The sequence below is a fragment of the Nelumbo nucifera genome, chromosome 4 (assembly GCF_055504915.1).
Source record: "Nelumbo nucifera cultivar China Antique chromosome 4, China Antique-T2T, whole genome shotgun sequence".
Taxonomy (NCBI): domain Eukaryota; kingdom Viridiplantae; phylum Streptophyta; class Magnoliopsida; order Proteales; family Nelumbonaceae; genus Nelumbo; species Nelumbo nucifera.
The window spans coordinates 58,250,472-58,278,407 of record NC_142652.1 but is presented as its reverse complement, the minus strand read 5'-3'; the positions used below and the strand labels follow the sequence as shown (position 1 = coordinate 58,278,407).

At 39.4% G+C, this 27,936-nt stretch overlaps 1 protein-coding gene across 3 annotated transcripts in view; it reads left to right on the top strand.

Moving 5' to 3' along the window:
- Positions 1-2,652: 2,652 nt before the first annotated feature.
- The window catches only part of LOC104589568 (GEM-like protein 1), a 49,732-nt gene continuing 24,448 nt past the window's right edge, over positions 2,653-27,936 (top strand). Inside the window, exons 1-3 of one of the 3 annotated variants that reach the window (XM_088903888.1) lie at positions 2,653-2,863; positions 3,344-3,676; positions 3,769-3,870. In XM_088903888.1, the coding sequence (XP_088760014.1) occupies positions 3,394-3,676; positions 3,769-3,870 (385 nt within the window). In that variant the 5' untranslated portion in view covers positions 2,653-2,863; positions 3,344-3,393. The remainder of the gene's footprint in view (positions 2,864-3,343; positions 3,677-3,768; positions 3,871-27,936) is intronic. The other 2 variants (XM_010247917.3, XM_088903889.1) reach the window with 2 other exon arrangements.

The following is a 27,936-nucleotide window of genomic DNA, read 5'->3' as shown; positions in this document are numbered from 1 at the left end:
TTTATATTATAAATTTAAAATTTTTAATAATACCAATGTAATTTTTAAATTTATTTTTTTAAGTGTATATCTTTTAAATCAACCAACCAAACTGAAAATTGACCCAAACCAATACAACCCAACTTGGCTAGTTTTCACTAACGGTTGGTTGGATTCGGGTGACCAACTCTCCAACCTAGCCAGGTCAATTTGGTTGGCAAATAACCTACAACTAAACCAAACCAACCTGTGAACACTCCTAATTTTAGTTAAACTAATAGTTTAATCTTCAATAATTATTGAAAATTTTCTATTAAATAACAAAACAAAAATATATTTATACATAATTATTGAAAATATATTTAGCACAAAAATACAACAAATATAAATTTTAGTATATATAAATATATAATAAATATAGATTAAGATTTTAAAATTATTATTAATAAATATCAATTTTCGAAATGTTATTTTCTAGAATTATTAATTGATATAAGTGAAATAATGTCTTTATTATTAGTACATTAATAATTGAAAATATTATTATATTTTTAATATCTATTAAAAGCATTTTTGAGAGTTATTACCTATTTTTGTGATTTCAAAGCTTAAATACCTCTAAATTATTTAATCTATATTAATATTTTTAACAATATAAACTCATATATTTTAAAAATGACTTAAAAACAAAACCATTCTTTATCAAAGTGGTGGCTAAGAAATTCAACCATATGAGTCTGATCAACCTATGAAATCATAGTTAGGTAATACAATTTTTAAAATATAAATAAATATATAAGCTTACAAAAAATGTAGAAAAAATTAGACACATTTCTTATATTTTAATTAATCGAATTAAAAAAATAAGTATAATAAACGAGAATTATTTTTATTGATAATGAAAATAAAATACATAATTTAGAACTTAGCAAAAATGAACTATAATTTTGGGTTAAATGTGTTAACCTTTAAATCTTTAATGTCATAAATAAATAATAAAAATAATAAATAGAAAAATAGAAAAATGAAAAAATACATAAACTTTGCAAGAAAAGCATTGAAGGACATGTATAATATCATTTATTTATCATATTAAACAAAAAGTATGTGTGACATATCAGAATTATTTGTATACACAAAAATACAAAAAAAAATTATAGACAAAATTGAACATATTTATAATTCTATATTTGCACTACTATAAAAGATATGAATAAGATTGTGGAACTTTCTTTTGATTAAAATCAATGTTTTAAAAACCGACCAAAAAATGGAATTGCTTTGGCTTCTGGTTTCCAAGTCAACAATTCATATGTCCAATTTGAGTGGGTTAAATTGGTAAGATGTAAAATATAATGTAACTTTTTATTTTGATTGTTAGATTAGGATGAGGTTAAAGTAATATATATATATATATATATATATATGTATATATATACATTATAATGAGAGAGGAATGTGAAACTTTGAGAATGAGGTAGCTAGTTAAAATTGAGAAGCGAGAAAGAAGAAGAAGAAGAAGAAGAGAAGCATTAGTGGAGGTGGTTGTCACCATGTTCATTGATTGTTGTTGCATAATTGTTTTGCCTTGAGAAGAAGAGGAAGAAGAAGAAGAAGAAGAAGAAGAAGAGAAGCATTAGTGGAGGTGGTTGTCACCATATTCATTGATTGTTGTTGCATAATTGTTTTGCCTTGAGAAGAAGATGAAGAAGGAGGAGGAGGAACTGCTACCACTGGCTATCTCCATTCTCATCATCATTGCCGCTACAACACAGTTTGCCTACTTCGTACATCTCTTTCATCTCTCTAAATCTTTCTTAAATTTCAAATTGTTTGCTTCATTATTGTATCTCCAATTTTAATATAAGATCGACATTTAATCTCTTATTTCTTACATCAATTTTTCAATTTCTTCATTGGAGTTGCATTTTTTTTTTGTTGTTACAACTTAAAAAGAATCACTTAAATGAGAAAACTCAAAATCAAAATGGAAAAATTAAAAACACCAACTAATTATGGCCATTGAAAATAATCGAACAAGTTTATGAGGTTTGAAAGTTTCTTTTTCATTTTTTTTATTTTCTAATTTCAATTTCAAAATAAATAAAAAATTTGGAATTAGTTTGAATGCAACTTGAGAACCGTTGACTGGGTCAAACATTTTAACAGTTAAACCGTTTGGTCAATGGTTCTTTGACCATTTCAATGGTTTTTTTTTTTTTTTTTTTTTGTAAAATAGCGGTTCAGGGCCAAAACATAACTAGTGACATGACTAGTTCTCTGGCCAAATGGTTCGATCGTCTAGTCTGATCCAATTTTTAAAACAATAACTAAAATGCTGATTTTTAAATTTAGTCCTTATTTAATTGTAAGGTTTAATTTGTAAATTGAATTACTACTTTTCACCTCATTCAATTCCTTTTATTTAAATATTATATTTTTTTGATAAATGAATAAAAAAAAAGATATACCAAGACATGATAATGATACTTGAAATTTTATAATTCGATCTCATTATATAGATGGGAGTGTTGATAAATAAAACCGAAAAAACAACAAGTGTCTTTTGAGGTAGACTGAACTCTATCTTTTGCTTTTATTAATCTCTTCGTCTGATAAAGAATCCAGCCGCGCGAGAATAGTTTATGAATTTTAAGTCATGAAGCGGAGTCTTCAGGAGATCCCGTCCCATCTACCATCTACAGTACAATCCGATCCAGAAGCAATCTGATTCGGACCTGGTATCAAATCCAACCGACCCGTCTACGCTCCTCCCGCCTATTGGCACGCTTGAAGAGAATCCTAAAACATAACTACCAGCTCATTTCTGCGTTTAATATTACCGGCCCCTCGAACGACGGTCTCCCTCTGCAGCTACACCGAGGTATGTATCTCTTCATCTTCGTCTCTCTCTCTCTCTCTCTTGTATGCAGCTTCCGCCCTTCGTCGAATGTCTCTTCATATTCCTTTTTTAATCTGATTTTTATCCATTCTTATAGATATCTGCAACGATTCTGTTAGTTATGCTCTGATTCTTGATTGCTTTCACGCCTTTATATTTGGAATCTATATTTGATCACATTTTTCTTTTCTCTTCTCGTTTTAGGGTTTTAGTCTGGTAGGTAATATCTCCAATGGGTTTCGTTCGTTTTTTCTTTGTTTAATTATATTTTATTTTTCGGTCGGACAATGAGCATTGAATTTTGCTCAGGTGGGGCTAGGTTGTTTTTTGGGTATCTTTGTTATAATCTCATGTTTCGGAAACCGGATTGGTTTAAGAAAAAAATTCATCGTTGTTGTTCATGAAGACATGCTAAGTTGGTAAAGCCTTAACGTTGATAACCAAATAATTTTTCTCCCACAGACACAAAATAAACAACAAACCCTTAAGCAGATTGCAAGAGAATCGATTCCATGGATCCTTACCATTACAACGTGAATGACCAGAATAACAAGGGCAAAGGAGGTGCTTCAAATTCAAATCAAGAAGGGAATGGAAAGGGGGTCACCTGGGTCATGGGCACGCCCGTTGCACCTCAAGCTCATCCCGTCAATCAACAGGCTGCTACTTGGGTTGCTGGTGATGCGACCCCCTCTGCCCCTCCTATTCAGGCTGGTACTGTCAGTTGCAATGCTCACCCTCAGGTCAGCAATCCATATGTCCAAACAACCCCCGCTCCTGAATCCTCTTCAAAGAGTAAGTAGTCAACTAGCCATGAATAATTTTTTTCTAAATCATTCAATGTATTTTAATCTTCTTGATATTCTTCCCTAGCTTATTTGTTTCAGGACATAAGGAGTTGGTTCTCAATGTCTTGGGTCGGTGGGGTAAAAAGCTAGAAGATTGCACTAAAAAAGCAGAAGGTTATGCAGAAAATGTCTGGCAACATCGTAAGTTTTCTTGCCCAGGCATCTCCTCATATGTAAAACCATATTCCTTCCTTTAGATGTTAATCTTTTGTTATTGTTTTTCTTTCTTTTGCTTCATCATCATCATTGTCGTTGTCTAAGCTTTTTTTTAACTCTAGGGAATCCTGTTTTACCATTTTGTTCTGTTCAATGTCATATCCATTATTAATTTATGAGTGCTCAAATGATATCTTATTGCAGCATCACTCTCTATTTGGTTGATACCATACCAGAAAAGACTTCAACAACCTAGAATTACATATCTTTGGTGTAAAGGCTGAAAAGCATTCAAGGAAGCATATAATGACAGATCTGAAGTGTTTTTGGTACTTTGAACCAAGTCAAGTAACTTTTGAAATATAATGAAAAATAATTGAGTGCCTCAAGTGAGGTGTAGGCAAGTCCTAGTTTTCCTCATTTGCCCATGTACCTTTACTCTAGCGGTCTAGCGCTATCTATTGGCCCCTCTTTTTGTTTTTGTTCTTCCATAGACTAAAAAATATTTACTGATCATTGATTCTGTTCCCACAACAATCTTTGTATATCCAATAAAAGCATTCTTATTTGTTTAGATCTCCGTCAACCATAAACATTTTATCCATTTACAATATTTTAAAAGATGGAGGCATGAGGACTAGAAAAGTATGAATTAAAATGAGAAAAAAGTATGGAACTAGAAAAAAGGACTATGCATTCTATATATAAAGTTAATACATCATTTTTTTTTTGTGATGCATACAAAAAAGTGACTTCCTATCTTTTTTTGTCCATTATTTATATAACAGTTAAAGCACATGCTATTACGTGCCATGGCTTCATATCAAAACAACACCCATCCCTTTTTTTGTCTTCATGGGGATACATAACCCTCCCAAAGTTTTAGTCCATTTGTTTCCCTCTCCTCACTCTGCTCACTTCTCTCTTTTCTTGCACATGCATTTCCACTCAACTAGTCTTTATATAAGAAGAATGTATAGATGGATTAACCATGTAGGTATAGTCAAAGGATACAAGGCACCCATAACATTAAAAATAACTGCATTGTTACAAATCCTTGAAGACTATTAGAGAGCTTTTAATGTAAATGAAAACTTGAAAAATTAAAACTTCAATTTTTTTTTTTGTAAAAGGTAATGTAAATTTATTCAAACCAAACTCAATTACAGACTGAAATCAGACCCAGGAAGGCAGTCTGAAAACAGCCAGAATTACAACCTCCACCAGGAGCAAGACTGAAATAAATATGACAAGTTTAGATTTCTGAACTCCTCAGAATTAGAAATCCAAGAAATCAACTTGCCCACTGCTCTGTAAATTACATCATCAGGACTTTTAGCTCTATTACAAAAAGTTCTACTATTCCTTTCTGCCCAAATGGACCACTAGACAGCAGCAGGGATTGTCTTCCACATCAAATTCCCTTTCTTACTTAGGCCTTTTGTTTTCCAGCTGCAGAGATGCTCCTTAACCGACCTAGGCATAACCCAACTGTTACCCATTGATTTGAGAAAATGCATCCAAACCTGTGAGGAGAACAGACAGTGAAGCTATGGATATTTAAAAAACCGATCGGATTGGTTCGGTTTGAAAAAATACCCTGTGAGCACCCTAATTACCAGTCCTCATTGGAGAGAAGCTATGGATGTAGAAATTCATGCCTTACATGAGAATGAAACTTGGGATCTAGTGGTTCCCCCTTCAGATACTTTTGTCATTGGAAGTCGTTGGGTGATTTGGGTCTACTTTGTTAAGCTGAAGTTTGATGGTTCATTAGATCAGTACAAGGCTCGTCTTGCTGCTTAGGGTTACACCCAGGAATATGGCATTGACTATGAAGAGACATTCGCTCTAGTTGCCAAGATTACTACAGTCCGTATTCTCTTGTCTCTTTCTGCTGTGCGTTCATGGTCTATTTATCAACTAGATGTGAAGAATGCCTTTCTTCATGGTGAACTAAAGGAGATAATGCACATGAAACTTCCTCCTGGATATAGTTGTGATCCCTCCCTTCTTTGTCGGTTAAAGAAGTCCCTATATGACCTCAAACATGTTCCCTGGGCATGGTTTGAGAAATTTTGGGATGTTGTTATTGATGGATATAATAGAGTACCTCAGATCACTCTTTCTTTGTTCGTTAAAGATCTCAAGGAATCACAATTCTTCTGTTGTATGCTGATGATATGTTATTGACTGGAGATGATGAGGATGGAATCCAAGAGCTCAAATCTCTTCTTCATAATTCATTTCATATGAAAGACTTGGGTTCTCTTACTTATTTTTTAGGACTGGAAGTTCAACATAGTAATCGAGGCTACTTTGTTTGTCAGCAAAAATATGCTTATGATCTTATTAAACTTGCTAGTATTACGGACTCCAAACAGGTTGGCACACCTTTGGAGCTCAATGTTAAGTTGTCTATGACAGATGGAAACTTGCTTCCTGATGCTAATCAATATTGGCAACTTGTTGGTTCTCTCATTTATCTCACCATGATCCATCTAGACATCTCCCATGCGGTTCATGTTGTTAGTCAATTTGTTTCAGCCCCTCATCAACCTCACATGACTGCTGTACATCAGATTATTTGTTATGTTCGTGGCACTTTATCTTAGAGACTATTATTTCCTCCCTCATTTCCTATTCAATTGAGGGCCTATGCTGATGCAGATTGGGTAGGCTACCCTGACACCAAACGATCTACTTCAGGGTGGTGTGTTTTTATGGGAGATTCTCTCATTTATTGGAAATGCAAGAAGCAATAGACAATTTCTAAGTCATCTACAAAGGCCAAATATAGGGCTATGTCTTCTACCTGTAGTGAGATAGTTTGGCTCCAGTCTCAACTTGCTGGTCTTGGTCTCCACCTTCCCATCCCTATTCCTTCCTTTCTATTTTGATAACACTAGTGCCATCAAGATTGCATTTAATTCAGTGTTCAATGAGAGGACTATGCATATTGAAGTGGACTGCCACTTTATTATAGACTTGTTTCTTGTTGGCTCCATCTCTCTTCCTCATATAGCTTCAGACTTGCAGATTGCAGATATATTTACGAAGCCCATGACAAGATCTAGACATTTGTTTCTTGTGGGCAAACTGATGTCGAAAGTTCAGAAAGAGAGAAAGAGACAACAAATTTGGTGGGTGTGACACAGTCAGTCGACACCCTAAAAGATATATTTATATTAAAAAGGTAAAAGGACAAATCTACCCTTAGTGTACAAAAGAAAGAGAGTACAAAGAATAGTTATACAACAAAGAAAAGTAAAAGTACAAAAATAGCCCTATGTCTAGATCTTCTCGCAATCTCTACACTTCCCCTCAAACTGATTCCTAGGAATAAGCATCAGTTTGTCCATGAGAAATAGATGCCGAGCCTGAGTCATTGCTTTAGTCAACAAGCCTGCTAGTTGGGGCGTAGAGGAGACATGAGGAAGAGATATGATACCCTCAAGAAGGTGATCGCAGATGAAGTGGCAATCAACTTCTATGTGTTTGGTGCCCTCATGGAAGACAGGGTTGGAAGCAATTTTAATTGCACTAGCATTGTTTGCATAGAGAGGAACAAACGATGGTGGTTCATGAAGTATTTCAAATAGAAGAGCTCGGAGCCATATGATCTCACTACACATGGAAGACATAGCCCTGTATTCAGCTTCAGTGGAAGATTTGGACATAGTAGCTTGTTTCTTGCACTTCCACGAGATAAGAGAGTTGCCTAAGAATACACACCAGCTAGTAGTGGACCGTTGGGTGTCAGGGCATTCGACCCAATCAACATCCGCATAAGCCATAAGGTTAATAGAGGATGAGGAAGAGAAAAATATCTTGTGTGACAGGGTGCCTCACACATATCTAATGATCCGATGAACTGTAGATAAATGAAGTTGTCTTGGGGAAGACACAAACTGACTTACTATCTGAACTACATAAGATATATCCGGCCGAGTCATGGTGAGATAGATCAAACTGCTCACTAGTTGACGATAAAGGGTAGGATCTTCAAGAAGAGAACCATCATCTTTTCTAAGTCTCAAATTCAGTTCTAGAGGGGTGTCCACAATCTTAGAATCACTAAGATTTGCCAGTTTAATGAGATCAGCTACATACTTTTGTTGGTTGACAAAGTAGCCACGAGAGTTTCTGCTCACTTCAAGTCCCAAGAAATATGTCAAGGGTCCCAAGTCTTTCATCTTAAAGGACTCACCGAGTAATTGTTGTAGCCTAGCAATTCCTTCTGTATCATCCCCTGTAATGAGAATATCATCGACATGGAGGAGTATAATTGTTACTCCCTGCTTCCACCTTAAGATGAATAAAAGATAATCAGAAGAATTTTGTATAAAGCTAGCATAAGTGATGACAAATCTGAACTTCTCAAACCATGCCCTAGGAGCTTGCTTAAGGACATAAAGTGACTTCTTCAAATGACAAACAAGCTGCGGGTTTGTACAATATCTAGGAGGGGGCTTCATATAGATTATCTCTTTCAACTCCCCATGGAGAAAAGCATTCTTGACATCCATCTAATGGATTGTCCACTGTTTTGTTGCAGATACAGCCATCAGAAGTCGTAAAGTGGTCATTTTAGCTACAGGAGCAAAGGTCTCCTCATAGTCTATCCCATATTCTTGTTTGTAGCCTTGTGCAACCAACCTAGCTTTGTATCTTTCTAGGCTTCCATCAGATTTTAGTTTCACAAAGTAGATCCATCGACTTCCTATGAGAGATGTCTCAGGTGGAGCTTTGACCAGGTCCCAGGTGTCATTCTCAAGAAGGGCTCGAATCTCAGAATCCATGGGATCTTTCCAGTGTGGGTCTACTACATCCTGTTGGTAAGATCTGGGAATGTTTGTGGTAGATAAAACAGCGGAAAAGGAGCTATGGTTTGGTGAAAAACCATAACGGTTAGGTGAGCGAGAAATTCTAGAGGAACGACGTAAAGTAGGAGCAGTAGGTTCAGGGGGAAGGTTAGGTACACTTATTAAGGCAGTTGGAGTGACCAGATCAACAACTGGTGGCGGAGCAGAGGGGGGCATTGAGACTGAAGATGGCCGTTGCTTCCTGAAGTAGGTTTGAATTTGTTGCGGAGGTGACAAAGGAATATCTGAGGTACCTATAGAATCAAAACTGTGCAACAAGGAAATGGAAGGCGCTGGGAATTTTACAATATGTTCAAAAAAGGATGCACTTTCAAGAAAAACTACATTGCGAGAGATTTTAATGTGATGAACTGAAGGATCACAACAAAGGATCCCCTTATGTTTAGAATTGTACCCCATAAAGGCATACAAAGCTGCTTGTGTAGTTAACTTTGTGCGTTCATGAGGTGGAAGGTGGAGAAAACAAGCACAACCAAAAACCCTGAGCATGGATAGGTCTGGGGGTTTGTGAAAGAGAGATTGAAAAGGAGAAGAGTTATTCAAAACAGACGACGGAAGATGATTTATGAGATACATAGCAGTGCTGGTTGCCTCCACCCAAAACCAAGAGGGTACATGGTAATCCTATTGAAGTGTTCTGACTACACTCAAGATATGCCAATTCTTCCTTTTTGCTACCCCGTTTTGTTGTGGGGTGCCTGGACAGGATTTTTGGGGTTGAATTCCATGTCGTTTTAAATAATTTTGGAAATCCCCATCAATATACTCTCCCTCTGAATCCGATCGTAGCACACATATTCGAGCATCAAATTGGGTAGTAACATACGTGTGAAAGTGTTTAGATACAGTGTACACTTCAGATTTCTTTCGAAGAAAATAAACCCAAGTGAAATAGGTGCAGTCATCAATAAATGTTACAAAGTACTTATATCCCAACCATGAGACAATTGGAGACGACCAGACATCACTATGTATTAAATAAAAATGAACTGTTGCATGCTCAGAGTGAGAAGGAAAAGGTAAAATATGACTCTTACATAAACCACAAGTGATGCAATCTTTATTCACATTCTTAAAGGAAACAATAGAAATAGGTAAATTACCAGAAGCAAATAACTGGTCAAGTTTCTTAGAAAATGGATGGCCAAGGCTTTTATGCCACAAATGCCAATCATTATTACAATTATAAGATTCAAAGCTAGAAGTAGTAGAAAGCAAACACGAAGTAGAAGTAGGTGCAGTCTTATTCTTCTCAAATTCCAAAGAAAATAGTCTTCACAGTCTACGCCCCTTCTCCTTTACCTCCCCAGTTTTTTGGTCTTGTATTAAGCAACCATCAGAAGTGAATGAGACATTGTTACCTTCCTTTACAAGTTGGCCAACAGAAATCAAATTAGTGGTAAGCTTAGGTACAAATAAAGTTTTGATAAATGAAACGAAGATGACTTAGAAGTAGATAAATACAAATTTTTACAGCCAATTGTATCCAATTTTTCATCGTTTGCAGCGATAATATGTTTATTAGGAAGATGGGGTTTGGGATACTGATCAAGAGTGGCCCTTGTCATATGGTTAGAGGCTCCTGAGTCAATATACCAGAGGTAGTTCGGTGAAGGGCAATAGGTTAATGACTTACTAGACAGACCAATAGTAGAGAGGCTGAAGAGATGACCGGCGACATGAGATGTTGAATCCGTTCTTCAGACATGCCGCCAGAGGTGTAGTTTTGGCTAGCTACAGAAGTAATAGAGGAGGAGGCATCTGAACCATCTACAATAGTCTGATAGGCCTTGTAGCTTCCTTTCTTCTGATTTGATCCACTACCTTTCTAAGGCTGGGTAGGACATTCAGTATTAATATGGCCGACCTGTTTGCAATATGTGCATGTGTTCTTCTTACAATGGGAGACAATGTGCCCATACTCCTTACATTCATAACATTGTACCTTAGAAAAGTCCTTCCCTTTTGGTTTAGTTGCCAGGAAGACAACATCAATGTTGAAATCTTTCCTTCCATCCAGTGTAGTCTGTGTAGGCAATTTGGTTTCTGCTCTCAAAATCTCTCCAAGGATGGTATCTAAGTCAAGAAGTGTTCCTCGACTCAGGATATTAGATTTGACAACTTTAAACTCAGGCCTTAGATGCATTGGGAAATGCATAATTTTTCTCCTATCAAAGTGTTCATGTACTTCATACAACAGTCTGAAGGATCCTTTCCCATGTGAACTAACTCATATTCTGTCCAAAGGTTGATGAATCCGACATAGTATTCCTGGACCTTTCTATCTCCCTGATGGTATTAGAAGATATCAACTTCTATCTGATAATGTCTAGAGGTGTTCAATTGCTAATAAACTTTCTCGAGATACTGGTACATCTCATAGGTTGTCCTGTACCCTCTCATAGGAATAGCAATATCAATTTCGACTGAACCTAGAATCCATGATGTGATTTTTGCGATGTCAATCTTCCACTGCTTCAGTCCCTTAACATCAGAGTCATCAGGTTTAGATACTGAGCCATCCAGATATCCCCAAAGACTCTTAGCTTTGACATGGAATTGAAAGTTAAACTTCCATAATGCGTAGTTCGTACCATTGAACTTAATAGAAAGAACCTCCATCCTTTCTGATGCCATTGGAAGACAAAAGGCAACAACACACGCTTCCAGAAAATCAAAAAGATTCAAACTAGAGGAAGAAAAAGAGAATACCTTTCAGCTGATGTTCCAAAAAGGTAATTATAATGTTCTGCCGAATGGAATAGTGGATCAAAACCCCTCAAAATCAAAACCTATCCAAACCAAACCAAAGGGATTTAGTAGATTTGCTTTGGGCGACACCGGATCTAAGATTTAAGACTGATTTGATGTCTCTACAAGGAGATCTAAGAAGAAATGTGAATTTGATGGTGCAGCAGTCCAAAAAAAAGATCTATAAAGTTTAGATCTGTAGCCGATCTAGGAAGAAGATTAAAGGACACTTAAGAACTTCTCAAATACTGTTAGAGAGTTCTTGAACCAGTAGTAACTGAGATGTTCAACGAGATGTTATGTGTAGATCAGGCCGTGACCTGCTCTGATACCATGTCAGAGTCAAGTCGAAAGTTCAGAAAGAGAGAAAGAAAGAGACAACAGATTTGGTGGGTGTGACACAATGTGTTAGTCGACACCTTAAAAGATATATTTATATTAAAAAGGTAAAAGGACAAATTTGCCCTTAGTGTACAAAAGAAAGAGAGTACAAAGAATAGTTATACCACAAAGAAAAGTAAAAGTACAAAAATAGCCCTGCGGCTAGATCTTCTCAGTCTCTACAGCTTATGTCCTAGCATTGAGGGGGAGTGTGAACTGTGAGTCTACTTGATGTATTTTATTACTATAATCCCTATTGTACATAGTCTTGTTGTTTTCTTATTCTTGTATTTCCTTTTCGGCCCCTCTAAGGGCCCTTTTGTATTTTCTCCTTTTTATCTTTTAGCCCTCCAAGGGGTCCTCTGGGGGTCGAGTATTCAGATTAGACACTCCTGAAACTCTTGCTCTTCTCTCTTCAAACTGGTAGGTTGACAGCATGTGCATCCATAGAATCTTAAGGGAATGTTGAGAGGAGTCTGGTCACCATACACATGATTAAAGATGGTCTTAAATTAGAGGACATGTAATGGAAATCAATAATCGAGAAAGCTACATGGAAACAACATCACCCAAAACCTTATCTGGCATTTGCATACCAAATAATAAGCTTCTTTTTTATCGTCTTGAGTTGCTTGTTCTGAAAAATGCTTTAACTTACCCAAAAATTATTACGAGTACTCACAAAATACTCCCTCTCCATTATGAGTACGATACACTTTTATTTTTTTATCAAACTAAGTAAGATCCATATGATAAAACTACTGGATAACCCTCATCTTTATTAGATATATCCATGTAAACTATATATAGTTATTAAAAATTGTAATGAAATATTGCAAACTACCTAGTGCAAGATTGGAACAGGACTGCAAAAATTTGAATGAACATTAAAAAACAATGAATCATTTCTTTTATGACTAGGGGAAAAGTGTTCTACAATGTTTGGATATTTCATACATCTGACATTGAAGGCTAGGAAGTGTAGACACAAGCAAATTAAGAAAATTAAATGATAGACAAGGATCTATCAGCAATTTTAACATTGTCTCTAATTGAAAGGACATTGTAGGTGGAAAACAGGGAAGCTGTGTGTGGTAGTCATATGACTGGACGCTCTAGAATCAATAATCGATGTAGAATTAGATGATATGAGATTTGCATGATTAGTAGAAGCATGCTTGCTTGACTGGCAAAAGATGTAGAAGCAATAGCATTACTCCTCTGTAACTCCAACTTAGAAACCAATCTATTGTACCTGGTCATCTCTTCCTTATCATGTACAAGGAACTTTAGAGAACCGGTACTAGGAGCAGTACTTCTAGCCATACTAGCTTTGGGCCTTTTACTGATTAACCACTGACATTGTTCCATTGTTTCACTTCTTAAAACATGGAGAAAAACCATGCAACTTGTAGTTCTTTTGCCTTGTCTTAAACTGTCTAGAAGTATGTGCATTTGTGATCCTCTCTTTAATCGCTTTTCTTAGTAGTTGTCTTACTAGAAGAAAATGCATTATGAGCACTACACCAAAGAATAAGCCTCATTAATAGGAGTTTCTTTTCCTCCCAAAATCTACATCCATAGATTTCAAGGTACCAAGGAGAGGCTAGGTGATAGGAGGGCACATTGTTGCGTAGGTGAAGGATTATTATTATTTTTTAAATAAAAACCATGACTCCTAGGGTGATTCCTCGAGTTCCATAGTGACCAGAAACCATCTTTCAATAGTAATTATCTATAACCTTCATAAAAAGTACAAACTTTATATTAAAACATGAAAACCAGCATATTCATGAGAAGAAAAGGAAAAAAGAAAAAAAATAAAAAAGCATACTGGTTAGGATGGAATGCATTTATTGGACAAAGTTTTAAGTTCTTGCTTATCAGTGCAGGTTTCAAACTCTTTGAGGGTTCAAGAAAACATTCACCAACACGTTTGTTGATTGAACAAAAAAAAAATGGTAATAGAAAAAGATAGTATATAAACCTACAAATTATTAATTTCATTTAATAATGCCTATTTTATTATCAATTTTTTTGAAGAATAAGGATAAAAAGATTTTATTAAAAGGAAAACAAGTACAATCAGATCAGGTGTCAAGGACCTTCAAGGTGACACACTAGTATATCAGTCCAAATTAAAAAGATTTGCGTTACAAGCTTGGATCTCAAGAAGATAGAAATTTTCTGTGAAGTCTGAACTTCTTGTTTGCTCAAATTCTTTAATGGAGAGAACCCATTCTGTGACGACTTTTCTGACTATTGCAACCACAGCTTCAAGACTCTTTTCTTTATCCTCAAAGAGCCTTCTATTCCTCTCACACCACACAGTCCAGCACACTGCAAATGGTATGCAGCTCCAAACAATTCTGGCTTTCTTGCTTCCTCTGAACCTTGGCCAAGAAGAGAAAATTTCTGCTGTTGAGGAAGGCTGGAAAGTGGGAACTCCAAAAAGGAAGGAGTAGTATCTCCATATAAAGTCTGCCCATTTGAAGGACAAGAACAAGTGGAAAGCAGATTCTTTCTCCAACTTACACATGTAACAGTAGCTAGCCATGATGAATCCTCTGCTCTTCAAGTGTTCTGATATGAGAATACTATTCTACACAATCGACCAAGCAAAGCCCTTAAATCTCGGAGGGACTGGATTCCCACACATCCCACTTGATCACTTGCCACGTGTTCTTTGATGAGACCCAAGTAGAAAGATTTCACTGAAAACTTTCCATTCCTGCATTCTTTCCACCACAGACCATCCTGATTAGCTGAACAGATTTTTGTTTTCTCTAACTTGTTCAACAGCAGTATACACTCTCCACCTCTCGATCAAGCAGAGGCCTTCTAAACTTGGGGCTCCAGCTTGTAAGTCTTGGACAGATGTCACATAACTTCCCTGCCCCACACCAATCATCTTCCCAGAACCTTACTCTAGACCCATCTCCTACATTGAATCTTATAAAATTCTTGAAGTCTTGGTTATAAAACTCATTATACCCTTTCAAAGACTTACTCCATATGAGTTTGAAACCTCCCTCTACTCCCACCCAAATCTTACCACTCCATATTTCCCCACCACCACTGTTTTCCACAATGATTCCCTCTCCTTCTCCAACCCAAATCTCCAAAGCCATTTACCTAACAAGGTTTTGTTAATGGTCTTCACCCTTCTCAACCCAGCCCCCCCCCCCATTGCTTTTGGCCTGCAAACCTTATCCCACTTCACTAGGTGAAGCATCTTAGGCCCCTTTGCCCCCTTCTCATGGGAAGTCCCTTTGAAGGTACTCTATCTTGTTGGCTATTTCTGCTGGTACTTTCAGCAAGGAGAGGGTAATAGGTGGGAAGACTTGACCACACACTTCGGATAAGTGTAATTCTACCTCCTAGTGAGAGGTATCTTGCCTTCCACTTTTCCAATCTCATCTCCACTCTCTCAATGAGGGGTTTCCACGTGCTAACTGAACCAAATTTGGCTCCAACTGGGAGACCCAGATAAGAGAATGGAAGCACCCGTATCCTGCACTCCAGAACTGCTGCAAACTGTGCCATGTCTTCTTGGCTGATCTCTCTAATTACTATCTGATTACTTTTCTCCAGATGATTTACTTTCAGGCCTGTTAGCAACTCAAAGTTAGCTAACAGCGCCCTTACATTCAGCACCTGATCTACATATGCATCTAAGAAGATAAGAGTGTTGTCCACAAATTGCAGATGGGATATATATGGTCCTTCTGATCCTGCATGAAAGCCTTCCAACCAACCCTGCTGAACTCCTATTTTCAATAATAAATTTAGGACTTCTATTACCAACACAAACAGTAGTGGGGAAAGTGGATGCCCTTATCTCAGCCCCCTAGAAGCTTGAAAGAACTCTGTAGACACCCCGTTGAGAAGCAATGAAAAAGAGACAGATGAGATACTACCGTATATCCAACCCCTCCATTTTCCCCAAATCCCATAAGCCTTTGGACTTCCTCCAAAAGTCCCCACTCCACATGATCATAAGCTTTTTAATATCTAGTTTGCACACCAAACCGGGTCTCCCACTTCATATCCTCGAGTCATTACACTCACTTGCCACCATCACACCTCCACGATTTGTCTCCCTCCCACAAAAGCCATTTGGGTTTCACCTATTACCTCATGAAGCACTTCCTTCAGTCTACTTGATAGGACTTTGGCCAAGAGTTTACAAGGGCCACTTATTAAACAAATTTTGTTTATGTTAACAGTCCCTGCCTCCGTCTGTAATAGTGCAATAAAGGTTGAATTAACTCTCATTTCCATATTTTTGTTTGCACAAAATCCCTTGATTATTTCCATGAAATCATCTTCCAAGAAATGCCAGCATTGCTTTATGAAATTAAAATTAAACCCATCAGGTCCCGGAGATTTATCTCCATTGATCCTCTTCAAGGCCTTAACTTCACCCATCAGGTCCCGGAGCTTTATCTCCATTCATCCTCTTCAAGTCCTCCTTAACTTCACCCCCCTCAATTTCCTTTTCCAATCATTCGGATGCTCTCTCAGTTTTCTTGATTCAACATCTCCCAGAGAAATCCATCCCCATTGTCTCCCTGTATACAACTTATTGTAAAAGTCCACCACTAGTCTTTGAATTTCATCCCTGTTTTCAGCCTCTTTCTCCCCTACCTGAATTCTAGTAATCAGATTCCTTCTTCAATCCTGTCTTCAGCCTTCTTCATGGAAGAAGGCTGTGTTGAAGTAACCAAACATTTTCAAATCTAAAAGGCCTCAGATCTGATATCTCTGTTTATTTTCTTAATAGAATTGGTTTGTGGTCTGATAAATACTTCTGTAAAGGTTCCTGCACTAGATCTCTCACGTGCTCCCTCTAATCCCCGGAAAGAAGAAATCTATCCAGCCTTCTTAGGATCGCTGAATATTGACCATTTGACCATGTGAACTTTCCATCACTCAAGGGAAGGTCAGACAGCTCATGGTCATTGATAAAATCCTCGAACTTCCTCATTCCCACACTAATTCTCCTCTCCCTCTCCCATTTCATCTCACTTCTCCTTTTGACAACATTAAAATTTTCCTCCCAAGCACCATGGGCCCTCCCAACTTTGTTGAACCCTACTCTAACTCCTCCCAAAACTCCATTTCTCCCCCTCCTCATTTGTCCCATACACATTTGTCGCTCCCCAAGCCCATTCCCCTTCCACCTCTTGTAAGTAGACTGGCACCAAAAACTTCCCGTGCAAGACCCCTAATTTCCTAAAAACACTCGAATCCAACAAAATGACCAAACCCCCTGTCAGCCCCTCTGCATTCAACTCCAGCTAATCTCTGCTTCCCCTTCCTCAGATTTCATGCATTATTCCTATGCCAAAATCTTCTAATTTCGTCTCCTGCAGGAATACAGCTTTAGGCCTCTGTTTCCTAATCAGATTGCTCACCAAGGTTCAAAGTATCAATATGCCCGTGTATCGACAGAGGCATATTGGTACTTAAAACCACAGTTGTATCGGGACCCTGACGATATGATACGATACGCCCGATACAAGGCGTATCGTATCGAAATTTTGAACCTTTCTCACCAAAGACCTCCTATTCCCCTCCCTTAGACCCCTAACGTTCCAACTTAATAACTTCATCCTCCTCCCTTTTATCTTCTCGGCACCTCCACACTACATCCTTCAGTTTTCTTCTACATTGTGTTCCTCCTCTCCCCCTTCTTCATCCCAACTCTTTCCTTTTCACTTCTTTTGACTTCTTGGCTTTCACTTCCTGTTTGTTTTTTCTCGATTTTTTTGAAGGCTAGTTTAGCAGATCCCTCTTCTCCCCAAAAAAAGAGGCCGAGTGACTTTCCTACTGCAACTTCTTTGTCGACTAACTTATTTAAATTCAACTCCCCTTTTTTATCTATCACACAACTTCCCCTCTCGGTCCCTTCCTATGTTTCTCCTTGAATGTTTTGCTCTATTACTCCTTCCTCTGGATCCCCCTTTCTTGCACTCAAATTCTTTTGCACCCCTTCTATCTCCTAGCCTAGCCTCGATGTCTTCCTTTTGTTGTAGACCTTCTTTTGCCCACTCTTTCCTTCTATCTCTCCCTACTGCTTCCTCTTCCCCACACTTTCCCTACCTTTCTCTACCTCTTCCTTCCTCCTTCCAGAACCTTCGCCCACTACCCCCGTAGGAATAATGCAGAATCAACACTTGCTCCGCTTGGTCTACACTCACAACCTCTGGGTGATCAATACACTATGGCTAGTTCCCCTATTTTGGAGTCTCCTTTGATATTTCTGGTTCGGTGGATTGGGTTGGATGTTTGGTTTCTCTTTTCCTCCTATTCCTTTCTCTTAGCACTGTTGTTGACTTCCCATCTTTTGCAGATTTCATTATGACCCAAAGCCACTCCTCCCTTCCTCTTATCCTCTCCGGTTTCTTATTCCTCTCACCTTTAGTCTTTTTATTTCCAATTGTGCCTCTCCTTTTTAATACTCCAAAATCCACGAGCAGGACTCCCTGGAGTTCTTCGTCTTTCTATGGGCCCCACTTATTAATTCCTTCCCCCCTTTTCCTTCTTAATTTCTTCTCTTCCAAATGTCTTTTTCGGTTTACATCATCACTGGACTTTCTCTCCATCTCTTTTGCCACGTGCCCTTTTATCCTTACATCTTTTGAAATACCCACTTTGCCCTTTGTTAGATCCCCTCCCTCTATCTCCTTCCTTGTTCTGATGGTGATGGCTCGTCTCCCTCTCCCTTGCCTCATTCCCTTGCTCCTTTTGGTTAGGCTTCCCCTTCCTCGGTTCCTTCGTCCCGTCTGATGCCTTACCCTTTCTCATCAAACTTGGGAAAGTGAAATTCTCCCCTTCTACTAATTATCTCAGGTCATAGGTCTCACCTGCGAACCTCAAGATTGCATTGGCTTGGGATGTCTCACCTACTAGCAACCTCACCATTTCCAACTTATCCTACGACCTGTTCTTGTCATCGAACTGCATGAACTCCCTGCAATAGCTTCCTATCATCTCAAAAGTGGCTATACTCCAAGCGTGTAGAGGGATACCGACTACGTTTATCCACACAACCCTCCTCCTTCTTTGGGCAGACAGTGCACCAGCCGCTAGAAACCACCAATCTAGCCAGAGGTCAAGCTCTCTCTCCTTTGGTGACTCTTGCCTCAAAGTTAGCTCTGCCGCCTCCTTGCTGTGGAACATGAACAAAAACAAACCCCCGTTCAGTTTCCTACTCCCATCAGCTTCTCCTTTCCCCACTTGATCGTCGCCCATACCTCTACCTTCTCCACTTCCAAATCCACTCCAACAAACCTTCCTACTAAGCTCGATTCCAGCACCTGCATTCATTCTTCCATCTTCCCTATCCTCCTAACATCAACTTTAATACATTTTCCTTACTTCGATGTCATCCCTCACACATTGATGTAGCGACTTTGCTACATGGATCACCAATTTGTTTACCTTTTCAAAAACAAGAATTTACCCCCATAGTTGGCTGATCTATTCATCAGCTAAGCTATAAAATCTTTCATCATAAAAGGCAAAGCCATATGGTCGAAGATGCGCTTTTAGGTGATAGGGCCTCATCTATTTTATTATCATAATCCTAAGAAATAAATAATACAAAAATATTTCATAGTGCCATGTACAAAATAGGTAGGTGCTTAAGCAAAGTGACCCTCCATGGATGCCTTGTCACCTAGGTGCCTACCTAGGCATTACCTTGAGAACTATGTCTGCATCTTTATTATCTAAAATTTAGGGACATGACCATCTATAAACTTAAGCACATGATTCTGCTCTAGATGGGCCATGCACATCTTTGCATTATTCTCATCATTCCATGGGAAGGACTAGTAGTGATCTTAATTCTTCCCATATTCCACTCAGTGTAATAAATATTAAGGAAGACACTGCTCCTCTATCTAAAATAAAAATCTTTTGATTCAACTAATAAATTTTTTTAACCTTTTCATTGTCCCTGTTGTATATCTTAACTTCCCTTTTCTGCTAACATAAATCTTCATGGATTGAGACCAGTCCAGTAGTTTGTTCTATCAAGATGTATGTTAGTAATAAGAAAGCTGGGCCCATCAGAAACACCTTCCCCAACCATGGCAAAGGGAAGAAGTAGAAAAGAGAATGTGGCAAAGGGAGCAAATACTGATAAAAAAAACATATTAAGAGAACAAATGGCAAAGGGAACAATGGAATCAGAAGCCAAAAGAAAGTTACAAATCAACAATCACGCAGGTCACTCCCATCAAGGCTGAAAGATCATCTCAGTCATCATTTTTTGAATCACAACCTTTGTGAATGGGGAATGCATAGTCGGCCTAACAGTACAAAAGCAATTGCCCATTGTTCAGAAAACCGGACCGGACTGGTTGAACCATGACCTAGGCATTGGCCAGTATGGTCATATGTTAAGAACTATTGAAGTTCGACCTGCCCTAGAATTCTGTCTTGTTCGTTGATTGTAAAGTAAAGTGAACAGCAAGAAGTAGAAGTAGGAGAGGAAAGAAGAAGAGAGAAAAGAGAGGTCTGGTTCGAATTAGAGAAAAAGTTATCCCTAGATTCGGCCAGACCTGTTATTATATTATTAACTTATTGGAAAAGACTTAAGTGCCCTTATTTAAGTAAGAGGCACTCGAACTAACATAACAGTACACATCAACATTCTCAACAAGTGCAAAGACCAAAATACCCCTTCACTAACACCACTAACACTCCCCCTCAAGCTGGTGAGTATATATCATATAATCCCAGCTTGTTACATATGTAGTCCACTCTCCCCCGACTCAAACCTTTTGTAAACAAGTCTGCCCACTGGTTTCCCGTAGTAACATATGCAGTTTCTATCACTCCATTCAGCACCTTCTCTCACACAAAATGACAGTCAACTTCGATGTGCTTGGTTCTTTCATGAAACACCGGATTGGAAGAGATATGAACCGCTGCCTGATTGTCACAATAGAGCTTCATTGGAGTACTGATGTCATATCCTGTCTCGTGTAGAAGGTTCCTTAGCCACACTAATTCACAAGCAGTATGTGCCATGGCCCTATATTCTGTTTCTGCACTGCTTCTTGCCACTAGTTGCTTCTTACTTTTCCACGTTACCAGGTTACCCCCCAGAAAGGTGCAATAGCCTGTGGTAGATCGTCTATCAGACATAGAACCTGCCCAATCAGCATCAGTGTACCCTTCTACTACCAGTTTTCCACCACTCCTATACAGCAAACCACGACCAGGAGCTCCTTTCAGATACCTCACAATCCTTAGCACTGCATTCCAATGTGGGACCAAAGGTTTCTGCATGAATTGACTCACCACACTAACTGCAAATGAAATATCTGGCCGAGTAATGGTTAGATAGTTTAGTTTGCCTACAAGTCGTTGGTATCTGCCAGGGTCTTCAAATACTTCACCTATATCACTGCTCAGCCTCGTATTTGTTTCCATAGGTGTCTCAGTCAGTTTAGTACCCAACAACCCTGTTTCTTCCAGTAAATCAAGCACATATTTCCTCCGACACAAATTAATGCCATGCTTAGATCGTGCTACCTCTATGCCCAAAAAGTATTTCAACTTGCCAAGGTCCTTTGTCTGAAAGTGTTCCTGTAGGAATGCCTTCAATCTGTCAATGCCCATTTTATCATTCCTAGTCACAACGATATCATCCACATACACCACCAATATTATTTTGCTTGCCGAAGAGTCAAGTTTGAAGACAAAATGATCAACTTGGCACTGTTTCATACCAAACTTCTTGACCACCTCACTGAACCTACCAAACCATGCTCGAGGGGACTGTTTAAGTCCATATATAGCCTTCTTAAGTCTGCATACCTTACCATCCTCCCCCTGAGCAACAAACCCTGGTGGTTGCTCCATGTCGACCTCCTCGAGCAAATCACCATGCAAAAAGGCATTTTTGATATCTAGCTGATGTAGAGGCCAATCATACATAGCTGCAAGGGAGATGACGACACGAACTGACCATATCTTAGCAACCGGGGAGAATGTCTCTGTGTAGTCAATGCCATAGGTTTGGGAGTACCCTTTGGCAACCAGCCGCGCCTTCAGGCGCTCAACACGACCATCTGGTAAGTACTTAACACTATACACCCACTTACAACCGACAGCCTGCTTCCCAGGAGGAAGAGCGGTGAGGTCCCAAGTGTGATTATGATGCAGAGCAGAGAGCTCTTCTTCCATAGCACGGCACCACTCTGGAGAGGTAAGGGCTTCCTGGACATCCTTAGGAACAACCACGGAGGATAACAAAGAGATGAACTGGCGATGGGAGGCAGAGAGGTGAGTAAGTGAAACAAAATTGGAAATAGGGTGAAGGGTGCAGGTACGTTTACCTTTCCGGAAGGCAATAGGAAGATCTAGGTCGGAAGCTGGTGTCAGAGCTGGAGCTGGATCTGTCGACGGTGATGAAGCCGGAGGAGCTGCAGCCGGTACACGCGGGCGATGTGTATACACGTGACGGATGGGTGGACGGTCAACAGACGATGGCATCGGAGGCAAGGACGTAGGCATGACTGGAACCAGAGGAGGTGGATCAGCCGCAGGAAGAGGAAGAGGAAGAGGAGGTGGTGATGTGGAGGAAGCAGCATCACCGGACCCCACGAAGAACGGAGTAGACTCGAAGAATGTAACATCAGCACATACCAAGGAACGACGAGAACTGGGATGATAACACTTGTACCCTTTCTGAGTTTGGGAATAGTCAAGGAAGATACACTTCAGGGAACGTGCATCTAACTTGTCAGTCCCGGGACCCAGATTATGAACGAAGCAGACACACCCAAATACCCGAGGAGGAAGCGGAAACGGAGACATGTTGGGGAATAAGACACTAAAAGGAGAACGACCATCAAGAATAGACGTGGGCATCCGATTAATTAAGAAACAAGAGGTGAGCATTGCATTGCTCCAAAAGGTTTTGGGGACATTCATGTGGTGCATGAGGGAGCATGTCCGTTTCTACAAGATGTCGGTTCTTTTTCTCAGCAACCTCATTTTGTTGCGGAGTGTAGGCACAGGAAGTTTGGTGTATAATGCCATGTTGGTCCAAGTATTCTTGAAAAGATGAAGACAAGTATTCACGACCATTATCAGAACGGAAAATTTTGATGTGAACGCCAAATTGATTGCGGATCTCAGCATAAAATTTCTGGAAGATGGCAAATAATTCACTTCTTTCTTTCATTAAATAGAACCACGTCATTCTTGAACAGTCATCAACAAAAATAACAAAATATCTGTATCCATTATATGACATCACTTTATAAGGACCCCAAACATCTGAATGAATTAAAGAAAAAAGACTCGACACACGGTTATCGACCCTAGAACGAAAGGGAACACGATGGTGTTTCCCAAATTGACATGACTCACAATCTAAAACAGAAAGTTGACTCAATGAAGGGACTAAGGACTGCAACACTTTCAACGAAGGATGACCAAATCTACAATGCCACTAGAGAGGAGAAATGGATGATTGAAGGGCCGTTGACGTTCTTCCACCACCATCAAGATAATACAGTCCACCGGCTTCATGCCCTCCACCAATCTTCATCCCCGTCTTGAAATCCTGAAAAACACACATAGAGGGGTAAAATGTGATGGAGCACTTAAGGGACTTGGTCAGCTTACTAACAGACATAAGATTAAATGGAAGCTTAGGTACAAATAAAACAGAGGATAGGGATACAGGGTCTAGGTCAACATTACCAACACCACAGATAGATGATGTGGAGCCATTAGCAAGGGTAACAGATTGTGATGTTGAGCAATGGGTGAGAGATGAAAACACACCTGGAGTTCCCGTCATGTGATCGGAGGCTCCAGAGTCAATAATCCAAGGGTTGGGTGTGGATGCCAAACAAGCCATACCTGAGTGTGCAAAGGTAGCTGTGTTCTGCTGCGACTTGGATTGAACAAACCTTTCATACTCATCCCGAGGAACACTCACCATCTCCTTGCCTGGACCATCTAAGGGAGTAGAAGGCATCGGGTCAGCTGACCGGTTCTCCTGTCTAGAGCTGAAACTGGTGTCACTAGTCATGGCATGGTTGGCCCACGTCGAGGGAGGACCATGTAAGTCATAGCAGTAGTTAATAGTATGTCCATCCAAACCACAATGAGTACACTTTCGTGGACCCGAGCCACGTCCTCTACCACGAGCTCCCCCTGAATCTCTGCTTCCAGTACGACCACCACCACGGATATGTGTAGGTCCACCACTACCACTCCTGCCAGGCTGGGCTCCACAAGCCCCACTTCTGCCCCCTCGACCTCTCGATACTGCAGATGCTGATTTATCTGAGACATTAGAATCCATAGATCCAATGGAAGCCCTCCGAAGACGAGCAAACACCTCCTCTAAAGATGGAAGAGCAGATCCCCCTAGTATCTGGGCTCGTACTGGTTCATACTCAGACTTCAGCCCCACCAGAAACCGTGTCACATCAAGCTGCTCTCACTGTTGCTGTTGAACTTTGACATCAGAAGTGAGAGGATGATAGACGTTTAACTCATTACGGATATTTCTCACACTGGCATAGTACTCCTCAAGGCTCTGATTTCCCTGTTGCAGATTGAAGTATTCCTGATACAGTTGATATACCCTAGTGGTATTATCCTGAGCTGAATACAGTTTCTTAGCATGATCCCACACCTCTTTGGCTGTGTCAAGAAACATGAAGTTCACACTAATTCTGGGTTCCATACTGTTCCACAACCATGTGATGATCTGTGCATCTTCCTGTTCCCAGTCTTCATACTCCTGAGAATTAGCGGGGGGTTTCTCCTCTCTTATGTGCTTCACTTTCTTCTTCGCCTTAGAAAAACCTCTACAAACTTGTCCCAAGGGACATAGTTCTCTCCATTCAGTTTAATGGAGGTCATTTGGACATTCAGGTAGTCAGTAGATATCATGACACTAGGTTTACTATCACTGTTATCTGCCATTGCCGAACTCCCTTATCACTGAATTCTGAGCACTACACACTGCACACTACACACTGCACACTTCACCAAAATCTGCACACTGATTTCAACAGTAATAAATGCTGAGAACTGCAACACCACAAACCCTACTCACCGAAGTCTGCACACTAATTTCAGCAATATTAAATGCTGAAAACCACACTTGTAACACCACAAACCCTAATCCACAGCTACCGGAAGTTTCACCATTAAGTAGACACTATTGCCCTTCGAATCACACACAAACCAGAATAAACCCTAGCATAAACTCTAGCATACTGCAATCTGAAAACCCATCATACGAACTGTACTACACCTCTCATGTATTCCATAACAGAAAATATGCATAAAAAAAACTTTACCTCATCGCCTGAAGGCCAACCACACGAAGGACTGAGACACCACTGCACCACACGTACGAGCCCTAATTAGGGTTTAGAAACCACAACAACCAATCACCAACGACACAATCGGAGGCATAGGAACCTCCAAGGGAAGAGGGCGATCACTGCTTTTCAGCCCTTTTCCCAGTCTCCAACTCACAGCTGAGAAATCCAAGAGAAATCCTAGTTCGAATGCACAGAAGACGGAATTCTAGCAAGTCTGATTTGTTCAATGTGGCTCTGATACCATGTTGAAGTTTGACCTGCCCTAGAATTCTGTCTTGTTCGTTGACTGTAAAGTAAAGTGAACAGCAAGAAGTAGAAGTAGGAGAGGAAAGAAGAAGAGAGAAAAGAGAGAAGGTCTGGTTCGAATTAGAGAAAAAGTTATCCCTAGATTCGGCCATACCTGTTATTATATTATTAACTTATTGGAAAAGACTTAAGTGCCCTTATTTAAGTAAGAGGCACTCGAACTAATGTAATAGTACACATCAACATTCTCAACAAGTGCAAAGACCAAAATACCCCTTCACTAACACCACTAACAAGAACCATAATTCATGAAAAACCGGTCAGAACTGGCTGACCGGTTGGTTTAACCAGAAAACCAATAAACGGGTCTTGTTGCTTCTAGACTGGATGTGCCTGGACCCCCTAACCCAGATAAAAGGGTTTGGTCTCTAACCCTGGTTGGCTCCTTCACTTGTGCTTCTTTCTTTAAAGCCCTTTGTTCCAACCCTTCCTCTCAGGTTTTCCCTGTTAAAGAGGTCTGGTCAAGGCCAATTCCTCCTAAAATAGCAGTGTTCTGTTGGGAAGCCTATTTGGGTAAGATCAATACGATGGAAAACTTGCAAAAGAAGAAACCCTACTTGTGTTTGTCCCTAAATTGGTGCTTTATGTGTAAAGTGAAGGGTGAGGATTGTAACCATTTGCTGATAACATGCTCTTTTGCTGCCATTATTTGGAACTATTTGGGTGCAGGTGGAACTTGCCTTCCAAAGTAAAGTTGCTGTTCGCTCCGGCTGCCTTTGGGAGATTGACAAAAAGAGGGAAGCTAATGTGGAAATGTCTTAGAGCTGCTACCTTGTGGATGTTATGGGAGGAGAGAAATGCTAGATCATTTCAAGAAAAGGAAAGAGTCTTGCTGAAATTAAGGAATGCATATTGACAAGGACAGTCTCGTGGCTGAAATCTTCACACTTGTTGGCAAATTACTCCTTTGACGACTTAGGAGAAACTGGGCAACAGTGGCTTCTACAATCTCCACGAAGAACAAATCACAAGCTGAATGGAAATCCCCACCGGATGGAGTGGTAAAATTGAAATTTGATGGTAGCTGCCAAGGTAACTCAGGGCCATCCGGAATAGGAGGGATCCTGAGAGACAAGGACAATAACATGTTGTCTTTATTTTCAGGACCAGTGGGTGTTGGTGATTCTGTAACGGCAGAGATACTAGCATTGGTACAAGGTATACAGATGGCTAGTTATCTTGGAGTGAATAATTTGATAGTAGAAGGGAATTCCAAGGTAATAGTGGGCTGGTTGACAAGTCCAGAAACAGCTTGTTGGGGCTACAGGGATTTGTTAAAGAAAGTTAAATGGCTGACAAGAAATATGTCAGTCAGGTTTCAGTGGGTCAGCAGATTAGCAAATGCAATGGCTGATTCTCTGGCCAAGCAAGGGGTGTCAAGGGGAGATCTGTTTTGGGCCACTTTATAATTGTGCTTCAGGCTGGTGTATGTTCAGTGGTTATGGTTCAGTCCTAGGGGGTGGTAACACCTCGTGCCTCCTCTTAGACTGACTGTATTGTTGTTATTTGAATTAATAGAACTATTCTCATTTATCAAAAAAAAAATTTGCTACCTAAAAAAATTCTCAGATCAATTCCAGATTGTTCCAAATTATGTTACACACTAAACAATGTAGAAAATCATCCCAAAAATACCCAATTGAGCGAACCGATCTATAACTCCAAATCTGATTTATTCTGAAGGTTTTCACAAAACTTCTTGAAAAGATATATACTGTATTCTGATCTCCATGAACCTTATATAAAAATTTTCCTTAATTCTTTCTCTTTCAGAATCTAGGGTTCTCCAAACATGGGTTCACTTTGTCCGTATAGCTGCTGGAATCATCTGTGTGGTTGATGATGATAGCAATCTCCTTGGTTGCTTAGTTTATTAAGAATGCCTGTCCAACACTCCAAATCTAATCTGCTTTGATACCAACTTGCAAGTGATGTGTTGTGTGTGACAAAGAAAGAAAGAAAAAGGACAATTGAAGGAGAAAGAATAAAAGAGTAAGAAAAGTTTTTCCACACCCACTCTTTCTATTACTTATGAGAGTTACAAAAGAGGTTTAAATAGATAAATATGCCCTCATATAGCATAACTCATGTACTGCTACATTTACCATTAAAAGCAAGAAGTCCATGGAGAATATATGGCAAGATCTGGTTACAAAAGATTTTACCATGACATGGTATTTATTATGTTGCGAAATATAGAGGGAGAAAAGTGGAAGATTTTCTTTATTGATGATGAAAACATATTGAGCACACACCTTAAATAAGAAAAGATAGGAAAGACAAAACCCCTAGAGTTTTTCTCAATCAGGGATTGACTAAATCTTTCCCTTAATCCTAGGATATGA